This window comes from Triticum aestivum, chromosome 2B (genome assembly GCF_018294505.1).
Source record: "Triticum aestivum cultivar Chinese Spring chromosome 2B, IWGSC CS RefSeq v2.1, whole genome shotgun sequence".
NCBI classification, from domain to species: Eukaryota; Viridiplantae; Streptophyta; class Magnoliopsida; order Poales; family Poaceae; genus Triticum; species Triticum aestivum.
In genome coordinates this window covers 196,604,325-196,616,062 of record NC_057798.1, presented here as the reverse complement: position 1 = coordinate 196,616,062, position 11,738 = coordinate 196,604,325, and the positions used below count along the sequence as shown (strand labels likewise).

The window sequence follows — 11,738 nt, the reverse complement described above, 5'->3', positions numbered from 1 at the left end:
CTTCTTCTTCTTTCTTGGCCTCCCCCCTAGATGGGAAGAGAGTTTCCCCTCTGGTCCTTGGTTTCCATGGCTCCCGGTGGACAGGAGCCCCTCCGAGATTGGATCTCTCTCTCTCTCTCTCTCTCTCTCTGTGTGTGTGTGTGTGTGTGTGTGTTCTCTTCTGTTTCGTATTCCTGTTTTCTGGCCCTTCACCTTTTTTTAAATTCCTGGAGATCCATAAGTTCAATTGCGCTAAAATATTAACATGATTTTCTTTCGGATATTATCTTTCTTGCGGTGAAGGAAGGGCACTAACCTCCTTACAGAGGACCCACAAGCCTGCCAGGCGTGCCCTCCGGGCTTGTGCCCCCCTTGAGCATCGTCCCGCGTTGATTCTTCTCCCAAAAATCACATATATTTCAAAATAATTCTCCGTAAATTTTTATCACGTTTGGACTTCGTTTGGTATGGATATTCCACGAAACGAAAACATGCAACAAACAGGAACTGACACTGGGCACTGAATCAATATGTTAGTCCCAAAAATAATATAAAGTGTTGCCAAAAAATATATATGAAAGTTGTAAAATATTAGCATGAAACAATCAAAAATTATAGATAGAACGGAGACGTATCAAGTCTCTCTTTGCTTTTAGGCTTGCCTCTCTAGTCTTGTTTCTGGCATCCACTCCACCGGTCTTTGCGGTAGGGATTGGCACAATTGGTGTATAGCCCATCCCCCAGAAGTGGGTTCTATATATTCCCGCTTGCCACAGTCTTTCGTCCGGGCGTGCTGTCAGGAACAGAAATGTTCTGTTCAATGACAAAACTTAATTGTTGGTGCTACTAGTTGTAATGCAAAATCTTTCCAACCAATGCTCACTTTGTTGTGCTAGGATGTCTACACGTTGCTTATAGTAGTTATTACTCACCAAAAGAAGAAGAAACCTCACAGCTATTACTCGTTGGGTAAAGCGAGTACATTAACACCATTTGTATTTTTTCGGACTAGCTTGATTTGTCGTTGAAGTCCTTGTGACCGTCTTCATTTCTCCTCGCTAAAGAAACTCGCTCGAGCTCAAATCATTACGTGACGATGGTTGTAAATATAACAATGCATTACACAACAAAACATTTACAAGCTATATACACATCGCTATAACTTCATCCTGGCAACACCACATTATGTGCAAGCAAGACCATCTACTCTTTTTTTCGTTGGAATTGACCATCTACGCTTCACAATGTCAACTTGCGCCATTCCTTCAACCCCGAAGAATTGCGTGGGCTATCCGAACAAAACAAAACAAAACCTATTAATCACTGGTGCTGCTACTACGCAAGAAAATCTTTGAACAAATATTCATATATATATATAGACTCATGAATTGAAATAAATATTCGGCATGAACGGTGAGCTATATCAAAAATAAATAAAAAATAATGTTTGACCGGCACATCTGGACTCGACAGGTCATCAAGTCCACGTGGCGGCCTACACGGCGACTCTCTCTCTGGGTGGGTGTGGGTGTGGGGTTGCGGGGTGTCAGTTTGTTTGTTTTGTTTAAAAAAAAAAAAGAAGTTTGCTTCCATGCATGGATTTCTCCTCCTCCCCCTCAACCGCACCCATCGCTCCAACAAAACCTCCGATCGATCACGACCTCCGCTAGCTTCGCCTTCCGCTTAACCACACCACCCTACCTTTCCTCCCCTCTACTCCTTCAGCTCTCCCAAGCTTCATTCGCTCTCCCCCAGATCCCCAATGGTCGCGCCCGCCGCCTCAGATCCTCCCCCAGGCGGCCCCTCCCCATCCCCACTCTCCTCTTGATCGATCCGATCGACATCGACATCGCTGCTTCTTGCTCGGTCGGCCGATCGATCATGGACGCCGTGGGCGAGCTTGCTGCTGCGGGGATGCACCACCACCACCACCACCACCACAGGTGCAAGGTGTGCGGCAAGGGCTTCTCGTGCGGCCGCTCGCTAGGCGGCCACATGCGCTCCCACATCTCGCTCGGCGAGGCGCTGCCGGAGGCCGACGACGAGCTGATGAGGCGCTCCTCCGCCAACGGCGGCCGGACCAGCGCCAATGGCGCCGTCGGCTACGGGCTCAGGGAGAACCCCAAGAAGACGCGCCGGCTGTCCGACTTCGCCGACGAGGAGGAGGATCAGGGCGGTGACGGGGGCGAGCAGAGGGCCTGCCGGGAGTGCGGCAAGCTGTTCTCGTCGTGGCGATCGCTGTTCGGCCACATGAAGAGCCATGCGCCCGGCGCCGCCAGGGATCACGATGAGTACGACGAGGCTGACGACGACGTGGACCTGCTGGGAGAGGAGGAGTACTCCTTCGCCGCGGAGGCGGAGGCGGAGGCCGAGAAGGAGGAGGAGGAAGAGGAGATGGAGGCGGCGCCGATGGAACCGCTGGTGCCGGCGCCGGTGGCTGTGATGGCTGCGCCGCCCAGGCGGAGGCGCAGGTCGATGCGCGTGGCGGCGCCTGCCCCCGCGCCGCCGCCGCCGATGCTGAGCGCGTTCGAGAAGGAGCAGGAGGACGTCGCGCTCTGCCTCCTGATGCTCTCGCGCGACTCCACCGGCGGCATGCGGGGCTCGCCGGCGCCGAAGCAGGCGCACCTCCCGAGGAACGGCTACGGCTACAATTCCGACGACGACTCAGCTCTGTTCCAGTACGGCGACGCCAAGACCAAGAGCGTGGCCAAGAGCAAGAAGCGAAGGACCAGCCATTACGCTCTCAACTCCGCCTCGCCGAAGCAACGGGGCGAGGCGGCGCCGCCACCGGCGAAGCGCACCCGCTACGAGTGCCCGGGGTGCGGCAGGGTGTTCAGCTCCTACCAGGCGCTGGGCGGCCACCGCGCGAGCCACAAGCGGATCAACACCAGCTGCAGCGCGCCCAAGGCCGCGCCCGCCGCCGCCCCCGCGCCGGAGCCGAGCGTCGACACCTACACCTCGTTCGGCACCCTGTCCCCGTCGGCCTCGCCGGACTCGGTGGCCATCGGCATTGGCGCCGGCAGCAACAAGAAGCCAGCTGCTGCCGAGGCGGAGAAGTTCGAGTGCCCGGTCTGCTTCAGGGTGTTCGGGTCGGGGCAGGCGTTGGGCGGGCACAAGCGGTCCCACATAATCGCCGACACTGCCTTCTCCTCCGACGGCGAGCTCTACGGCAGCGCGAGCGTGAGCGTGAACGAGGAGCAGGAGCAGGGGTACCCGGTGGCGGCGGCGGGGTCGCTGGACCTCAACTTCCCGCCGGCTCCATCGGAGGAGGCCTGAACCCGAGCACCCGACCCGCCGCAGCGAGAGCCAGCCAGAAGCAGAAGCTCGATCCGCAAACCGAGGCCATCAATGGGGGATGTGTACAGATTGATTCGATTCGTTTCCGTCATTCTTTCCAAGCGACGCTAGCTCCAAGCTCGAAGGCAGAGAGAGAATCTTCCAAGAAAGAAACCCAAGAAGAAGAAGAGTTCAGAGTTCAGAGAAGCCATCGATCTCAGCATTCAGGTTCTTAATATTAGGAAAAAAGAAAGAAAGAAAGAATACATTTCTTTTTTTGTTTTCGCTGCATTCCTTTTTTGATTTCATCTCCGGATGGACAGGATTAATAAGCCGGCCTGCGAGTTAGTGGCCAACAAAGATGAACTCAAATGCTATTCCTTTTATTTTATATATCCGGTCGTCATAGTTTATTTCCTTCCTTCTATTTATTTCTGGATGGAGATTTGGTCATGCATATGCAGTGTTATTTTTAGCCTTGCTGTTAAGCTTTGCTAATTGCTACCCATGGCCATGTGGTGGTAACTGAAGTACTGAACCCCCGTGAATTGCTGGGTCAATGCTAACCTTTGCCCAGCTCCTACTTTTGCTGCACTGACCTGACCGACCGACTGACTGAGATCTCCAGCAAGCCAGCAACCAACTGCTTTGCTTCAGTTGCTGCATGCTTAGTACAGCAGCAGCACTCAACCTGGTGCCTGTGACTGACAGGGTGACAATCCGCCAGGAGAAGCTAAGCCATCAAGCAAGCAGAGAGCATTGCACTGGACCCCGCCTCCGCAATGCAATGTGCATGAAAGAATGCAATTTTTCAGACCGATGGAAGCTCATAAGCTGAAGCACACTGTACTGGTAAAATGATTGGTTAGCACAGTGGAGAACAAATATTTATGGCGAGCGAGCGAGCATGCATGTGTGCGTGGTGGCATGTGGTATGGATGCAGTGCAGGACGAGCCTTGCTTCTCACTCTCCGTTCTAGTACTAGCTAGCTAGCTGAGCCACTGTCCTGCTGTTGCTTTTGCAAGCCTGCAGCGGCCAAAATAGTTAAAGATTAGTGCTAATCATGCCGTCTTCGCCCTCGCTTTCTCTCTCTCTCTCTCTGGAGAGAGGGCGGGCAGGCAGGCGGGCGCAGACAGCTCACGCAAACGTTGTGTTGTTCGTGTCCCTTTCTCGCCTGCCTTTGCTGAACTGGTTTGTTTACCAGCTAGTAGAGGGTTAGTCTCTTTGTGAGGCAAGCTTGATGTGCCCATCGCCTCCCCTGCAAAAGAAAAAACTAGTGAGCTGAGAACTGGCAGGCTAGCTGCCGCCTGCGCTGCAGGCCGTCGTCTCAGGTTGGGGTTTTTTGATTCTTCTCTTGTTTGAGCCCTGCTTGGACATACTTCTTCGGGTCACATCCACCGTGTTGCTGGGCAAATGCCGAGGCATATCCCTTACTTCGGTCGAGTAAACTACTACTAGTACTACTCAAGTGTAGTACCTTGGAAGAACAATGCTTTTGTTTTGTAGGTCCGGTATGGGTGTGGCTGGCGTTCGAATAACAGGCTATGGAACATATATTTTTTCATTTCTAGGATGAATTTGTAGAAATTGTCGGTGTGTGTGACGGCCGTTATCTCTTCCCCTGTTAAGAGAAGAAAAAAAAGGCGATCAATGGAAGGTTGGTTGCGAAAAGGCGAGCGAAAACATTGTGATGGATGGTGGATGCATGCTTGACGGCTAAGGGCATCTCCACCCGTTGGCCCCAGGGGGCGTGTAAAAGCACCGCCGGGGGGTGAGCCGGCGGAAAAAATGGCCCTGGGGGCGAGTCGGTCCCTAGCCGTCGGTCCCCAGGGTCGCCCCCCGCCCCCCAGGCGTGTCTTTAAAAAAAAGAACCATTCGGCGAAGTTATGATAAAAACTAGTTAAATTTCGGTCAAACATGGCAAGTTTCGGCGAAATTCGTCCAAACAATACATTAACCTAATCTAAAAAAAAGAAAAGGGCTGGATTCGTCGCCGCCGTCGCCGCCATCGTCCTCGTCGGCCTTCTCCTCCTTGACGCGGGTGCCCCTGCTGGACCCCTGCCCGGCGTCGCCTTGGCGAACAGGCGGCGGCGCGTCGTCGTCGCCGTCGCTGTCGCATAAGACGACGGCCCCGCCTTCCTCGCGGCCGCGTCGGCGCTCCTCGAAGCGGCGTAGGGCGGCGCGCTGACGCTCCTTCTCCTTCTCCCGGCGCGCCTTCTCCATCGCAATGGAGTCCTGGCGCGCCATTCGAGGGCCGCGTCATCGTCGTCGAACTCCGCCTTCACCGGCGCCAGCCCCGGCTCTGTCTTCACCGGCGCCAGCCCCGGCTCCGTCTTTGGCTTGACGAAGCGCGGAGGAGCCGACGAGGACGAGGCGCGCCGGCCGCCCTCGTTGATGACGATGCCGGCGCTGCGAGTGCGCCGGCCGAGCGGACGCCGAGCAGCGCCGGAGAGCCGGAGGAATGCGAAGAAGAGCGTGATGAGGAGGAAGAAGAGGAAGCGTCGAACCTCCTTGGCGCCCATGGCCCGACGCGCCGGTGCTGCGCCGGGGCGGCCACCCTCGCCGGGGGGTACGCCAACGGCGGGTCGTTGCCGCCCTCGAGGTACGTGAGCACGCCCTCGAGTGTGCGGCCGGGGATGCCCCACCACAGGCGGCGCCCCTCGCTGTTCTGCCGGCCGCCGACCACCGGCGCGCCGTTGGTGGACGCCAGTCGCTGCTGCTGGCGGCGCTCGAAGTACGCCGCCCAGGCCGCGTGGTTGTCGGCGGCGTACTGAGGGAGGGCGAGTTGGGCGTCGGTGAGGGACGCGCGCACGATCTCGACCTCCTCGGCGAAGTACCTCGGCTTCGCCACGGCGTCGGGCAACGGGGGAATGGGCACTCCCCCGGCGCTGAGTCTCCACCCCGTTGGCCCGGCGCGCATGTCCGGCGGCGCCGGGATGTTCGCCTGGAACAGGAGCCAGGACTCCTGTTCGCGGAGCGAACGGCGGCCGAAGCCGTTGGCCGCCGCCTCGTCTCCGGGGAATCTTTCTGCCATGGCGACGGCGGGGCTGGGCGGGCTCGGGAGAGGTAGAGGGGAGGGGCTGGGCGGCGGCGCTCGGGAGAGGCAGGAAGAGGGAGGGGCTGGACGGCGGCGAGGGGCGGGGCTGGTGTGGGCACAGGCGAGTGGAGGCCGCCGGCTTTTATAGCCGGGCCGCGCCCGTGTGTACGTGTGCGAGGGAGGGGAGGCGTCGGCGCGCCGTCCCGTGAAGCGCCGCCCGTGAGGAATCAATGGCAAGGCTGACCGGCGGCAGCCTTGCCATTGATTCCCCGCGGGAACCGAGGCCGTTGGGGGAAGACGAGGCGCCGAGTCGCTGACGCGGCTGGCCCGCGTCTTTTTCGCGCCAAAACAGCTCGCCCCGGCGCCCCCGGGCGCCCCCAGCGCGTCGGGTTCGGGCTGGGTCCGCCGGCGCTGTTTTCGGCCCAAGCCGGCGAAAATCGGGCTCCTGGGGGCGCGACTGGACCGTTTTTTCGGCGCCGGCGCGAAAAAATCGTCTGGGAAGGCCTTCCTGAGGCGCGGCTGGAGATGCCCTAAGAAGAATGTTGCTCGATGCGTGTGATTGCTGCCGATGGCCATCTCCAACTCCAAGCACCCTCTTTTTATTATCAAGAGAAATATGCGTTGCATGCCAATCAGACAGGACCACAATCCTGTGCCGCGTCATCCGTCCCGCTCTACTTGGTGGAGCTCTCGATGCAGTGTTCATTTGTTTCTTTATGGTGCCAGGATTGGAAGGATCATGTCCTGGACTGACCACGATTATCTATCGGAAGCCAATCAGATTGTGACTGACAAATTAAGAAGTGAGCTCCGAAGATATACTACTACTCCAGTTGATGTAGTTTATAAGTGTCAAGAGGTCCTCGTTCCGTAGCGGGTTTTCTGATGAGGACCCAACTTGCCTCTGCATTTCCCGTCATCACACCCCCTGATTGCTCGACTTCGTACTCCCTCTTCTTTAAGTACCGGAAAATAGCCAAACAGGGATAGCCTGGTGGGTTCCATAATATAGAGAATATAGACATAGAGCTCCTACCGTCAGCCATAAGCAAACTCTTAGGGTGCAAGCTTTCTAATTATTAGAGGAATCTTAAGTTAGATATAGAGTTACTTGCAGACTCTATTTCTCTAGTAAACCGCCAGCAACTTGCATGAGCCTCCATTTCTGCTTGCTTTGCACCAACAGGGCAAATAATAATACCTAGATCACACGACTGGCAGTTCCAAACTGACTTGAAGCCAAACAGCACAGACCTTGATCAGGTCTTCAGCTTCAGAACCAGCAGTGCACCGCATCCTCGGAATAGCAGGCGCCACAAGGCCACAAGGCAAAGGTATAGGAAGGAATGAGCCAATGGATGAGCTGTCGCGGGCACTTGCACAGTTGCACTGCATCTGGCCAAAGGATCAGGTCACACTCCAACTTGTGAGAAAGACATGCATAACATGTATCTAACGCTACAAAGATGTCATGGCAGCGACTTCCTTACAGTTATTATTACAGAGAACAATTGAGAAGATAGTCCATGAAAATAGGGCATGACCGACCAACTCGGGTCAGGTGTGCAGCCAACATCCTCTAATTGTGGCTCCTCTGCTGTGTGAACCATAACCTAAACACTTGAGCAGAGGCCGTTGCTTCTCTGCTGCATGCCTTGCAACCACCCAAGTCTCAAGCCTCAACCAACCTTTGTTTAGCAGTCAGCACACACGGATCCAGATCTGCCTGCCTGCTCCAGGAACCAGTGCAGTGTTGCTAAGATTAGCCATGAGAGGGTTCTGAAAGATAGGGGCTCCAGATGGGTGGTTTTTTGACCGGGTGAGCAGGCAACCACCAACTTAAAAACGGCCATAAAGTGTGGCTAAACAACTTGACTTTCTAGCCTGATAGAGGCGTCGAAAGGCGCTAATGACCCCGCGCGATATGTTGGAAGAGACGGCGGAGTAGCGCAAGCAAAGGTAGATTCCACTGTGTGTATGTGGATTCAAGGGTGTGATTATTGGAAAGGTTGATTGGTTAGTGGGCAATATGTCACACCGGCCAGGCTTGGGGTGTACTCTTCACAGAAAAGCTCAAGCTTCTTGCATGGCCTCAAAATGTGATAATCATGGAACTCTGTCTAGGGAACAATTTTCGCTCTCATCAGCCATCGATCTCTTGTCGGTTTGTCATGCCGCTTGACTTTTGCACTAAACCGCCATTGGGTTGGTCGCAGAAATTGAAGACCTTCATGTGTAGTTGGGGAACGGGAAGAAGCTTTCTAAAATCAAAGGTAAGGGGGTGTTAGAAAATGATGCAAAACAATAAAACAAAATTGATAAACCATGTTCAATTACTAGCTGTCATCTACGGAATACTTAGCTCTGACCTGACCACCAACACCACAAGTTTCTAATAATGCAGGCATCCTATACTGCGTCCTTTAGAGGAAGAGGAGAGGACACTCATAGCATAATGGACAAGGATATTATTACAAATCTAGTCAACTTAGCAAAGAAAATAACAGAAACGAGGTCACATCTTCGTGAGGAACAAGGGTCAAAAGGACTCGGTACACTTCATGAGGCACTACTCAACTAGCCCTACACCCAACTTACAGAAACAAAAGCATGGATCATCGGTTCAAAGTCACAAGCCTTTTGTCCAAACATGATGTAAAGTAGTTAGCCCTCCCATATCCTCAAGCAGTTCGCCTTACATACTTATGGAAGTTCTTCATCACTGGCGTCCAGATTTGCACCGTCTATTTCGTTGCCTGTAGGAGCAACGAGGCGGGTACCTAGCTGCTGTGTTAGCTTCAAGGCACTACGGAAGTGTGGGCAGTCTGCTTTAAATGCAGGAACACCATTGCTCCGAAACCATTTTGCCCAGGCTTTGCTAAGCTTTGATCTTGTCTCCGTCTCCTTTTTGAATATCACGTCAATTCGAGTTTGTTTTAGTACCCGGCTAGGCACAGGATCTGCATCCTTTCCTTGATCTCTCTGCTTTGACTCGCCGAACGTTCCTGCAGGGCGAGAAGAGAACGAAAGACTCAAGCCCTATGTTATACCAACCCACAATATCTTCCAAATCCCCGCTTGGAATCTTGGTAAGGATATTGGCACACACAAACCTGTTTATTTATTTATGTTTTGTAAAAATTTGACAGGAATGAGGTAACAACAAACCACTAACTAGCAGAGCAGCAGGCGAAATCACATTTCAAACTAACGACATTGCTAACAGCAGCCCAGAATTCAGCTACTAATCGACCTATCAAAGTCCAAATCTCCAATGTATAACAGATTATAGACCCATAAAGCCCAAGATACATGTATGTTACCTCCTTCCGGTAAGGTTTCACTCGAGGTAGCTGCTTCGTTACCTTCTACTGCTCCTACACCCCATGAAGCAAGGAGGTAATCATCTGCAAGAGGTGCAAAGAGGTCACCAGTCCCCCTCTCGCATACCGCCAAGTCACTCACTAGCACAGAGAAGTGATATCATCAGACTGGGAAAATGGAAAAAAGGGGGACAAGAGGGAAGACCAAGAAACTGAGAAAACAAGCAAAGAAGATGAACTCAGACCTCATAGTCTTGTCTTGAGTGTTAGTATGAGTAGGTGACAGATGAGTTTGTCGCACAGACAAATGATAAATGGTCATTGGTGTGATATTGTGGTTAAAACTACTGCTTTTAACAGAATAACTGTAAGAACTAAAAGGGGGGAATTGAACATCCAAAAGTGAAAATGTTGCAAGAACATTGTTTCATCGCCTAGCCTCACGTTTTTACATTTTCTCGGCACACACACACTAACTAGTCAGTAACAACTTATAATCCTCAGCTTAATGCCACAAGATAGGAAAGATGCGGAAAATGACAAAAAACACAAACAGAAAACACACAGTTTTAACAATTGATACACAGAAAATCATCTAATAATAAGTGGACCTCTTACTGATTCCATAGGATATGAAATGAGCGGAGAATAATAGAAAGCACAACGCCTAAACAGTGGAAGTTTTGCCAAGGCCCGTAATGATTTTATTACATCCAGTCATGGAATAAAATTAGTTAAAACTGGCTCCATTCTCTGAACATGACATTAGTCCAGTCTCCACTAATATCAAAGAAAATATGAATACGACAAGTAGAGTTAAGCAGTTACACAAACACTTCAGTACTACTATCACATTATTCCAGGAAACAAGTACTACTAAAAATAAATCAATATTTTTATTTGCTCAAATGTAAAGACAGAGAACTACCTGCAGTATAGAAACTTCTGTAGGGAAGATAGGCAGTATTGCTGAAATTCTCCTTGCCGAGATTCCTGGACTGCATTGACTCGAGTCGAACCATGCAGAAACCAATGTCCGTCCTTATATAAATCACATGATCAACTTCATCATACCCCATTAGTAAATTGTGCATTCCCCCCATAGGCCCCAATCCAAGGATCGTGTTCAGTTGAATGGTCTTCTGCAACACGCCAACACCCATCTAGCAACACCATCATCACAACTGACTTTCCTCTCCCACATTTCAAAATTATAGCGCGACAAAATGGCGAGGCCGACACAGCCATCATCTGCTAAAATGACCTGAAGACTGCGATGCCTATAGTACTCCAGACCGTGCGGCATCTCTATATTGGCTAGGCTCTGCCTACCCAAATCAAACTCCAGTATGCCTTCCCCATCATCTCCAGGAAACAACCAGTAAAGGGCATTTCCAATAAGTGTACTGGGTTGCCTCAAATTATACATCTCACGATTCTCTATGGAGATGATATCGCCCCATATGCCAGACTCCGATGAGTAGACAGAGGCGAAAGCTTGTTTATAGTCATCACTGATGCCCATCAAGACCACCTGAAAGGCTGAAATGGACTGGCGTGGCAATCGCCGTGCACGTGGCCTTCATCACAGGAAACGCAAATCACGGCGGCGTTGAAGACGCCAATCTCCTTTCCGGTAAACACTGGTGGAACGACCACACAACGGCGGCCTCCCGTGGCGGGGTCAAACAGCACGACCTCGCCCAGCCGTTGGGCGAAGAAGACGACGCGCCCATGGCGGCAGTCGTTTATGTTCATGCTGCGGATGTCTCGAGGGAAGAAGCGCTCGTGCGAGATGTGGTCTGGAGGGTCGAGATCGGACCTGAAGTAGGGGGGCCCGGTGTGGCCCATGACGAGGCCGAGGAGGGGAGGTCTCCGGTGTTGGTCGCGGAAGCCGCGGAGGAATTGGGGGTCGGTGACGACGTCGCGCCACTGCTTGCAGACGACGGAGAGGCGGGGAAGGGTGGAGGGTTGAGGCGGGAGGAGGAGGAAAATCTTCCGTAGGAGGTCGTCGTCTTCCAGCGCCGCCGGGGCCGGGGCGGGGCGAGCGCCGCGGCGGCGGCGGCGGCGGGTCATGTTGTCGTCTGACTGGATGTGGTGTGGGGGTGTGGAGTAGTGGATT

At 53.0% G+C, this 11,738-nt stretch overlaps 1 protein-coding gene and 1 pseudogene across 1 annotated transcript; one reads left to right on the top strand and one right to left on the bottom strand.

Annotated features, from left to right (window-relative positions):
* Positions 1 to 1,589: 1,589 nt before the first annotated feature.
* On the top strand, positions 1,590 to 3,668 carry LOC123044322 (zinc finger protein ZAT9). Its single transcript, XM_044467023.1, has one exon. It carries the CDS (start codon positions 1,861 to 1,863, stop codon positions 3,253 to 3,255), a length of 1,395 nt encoding a protein of 464 aa, XP_044322958.1. The 5' UTR covers positions 1,590 to 1,860; the 3' UTR covers positions 3,256 to 3,668.
* Positions 3,669 to 8,746: 5,078 nt separating this feature from the next.
* Positions 8,747 to 11,738, bottom strand: LOC123044321 (uncharacterized; annotated as a pseudogene).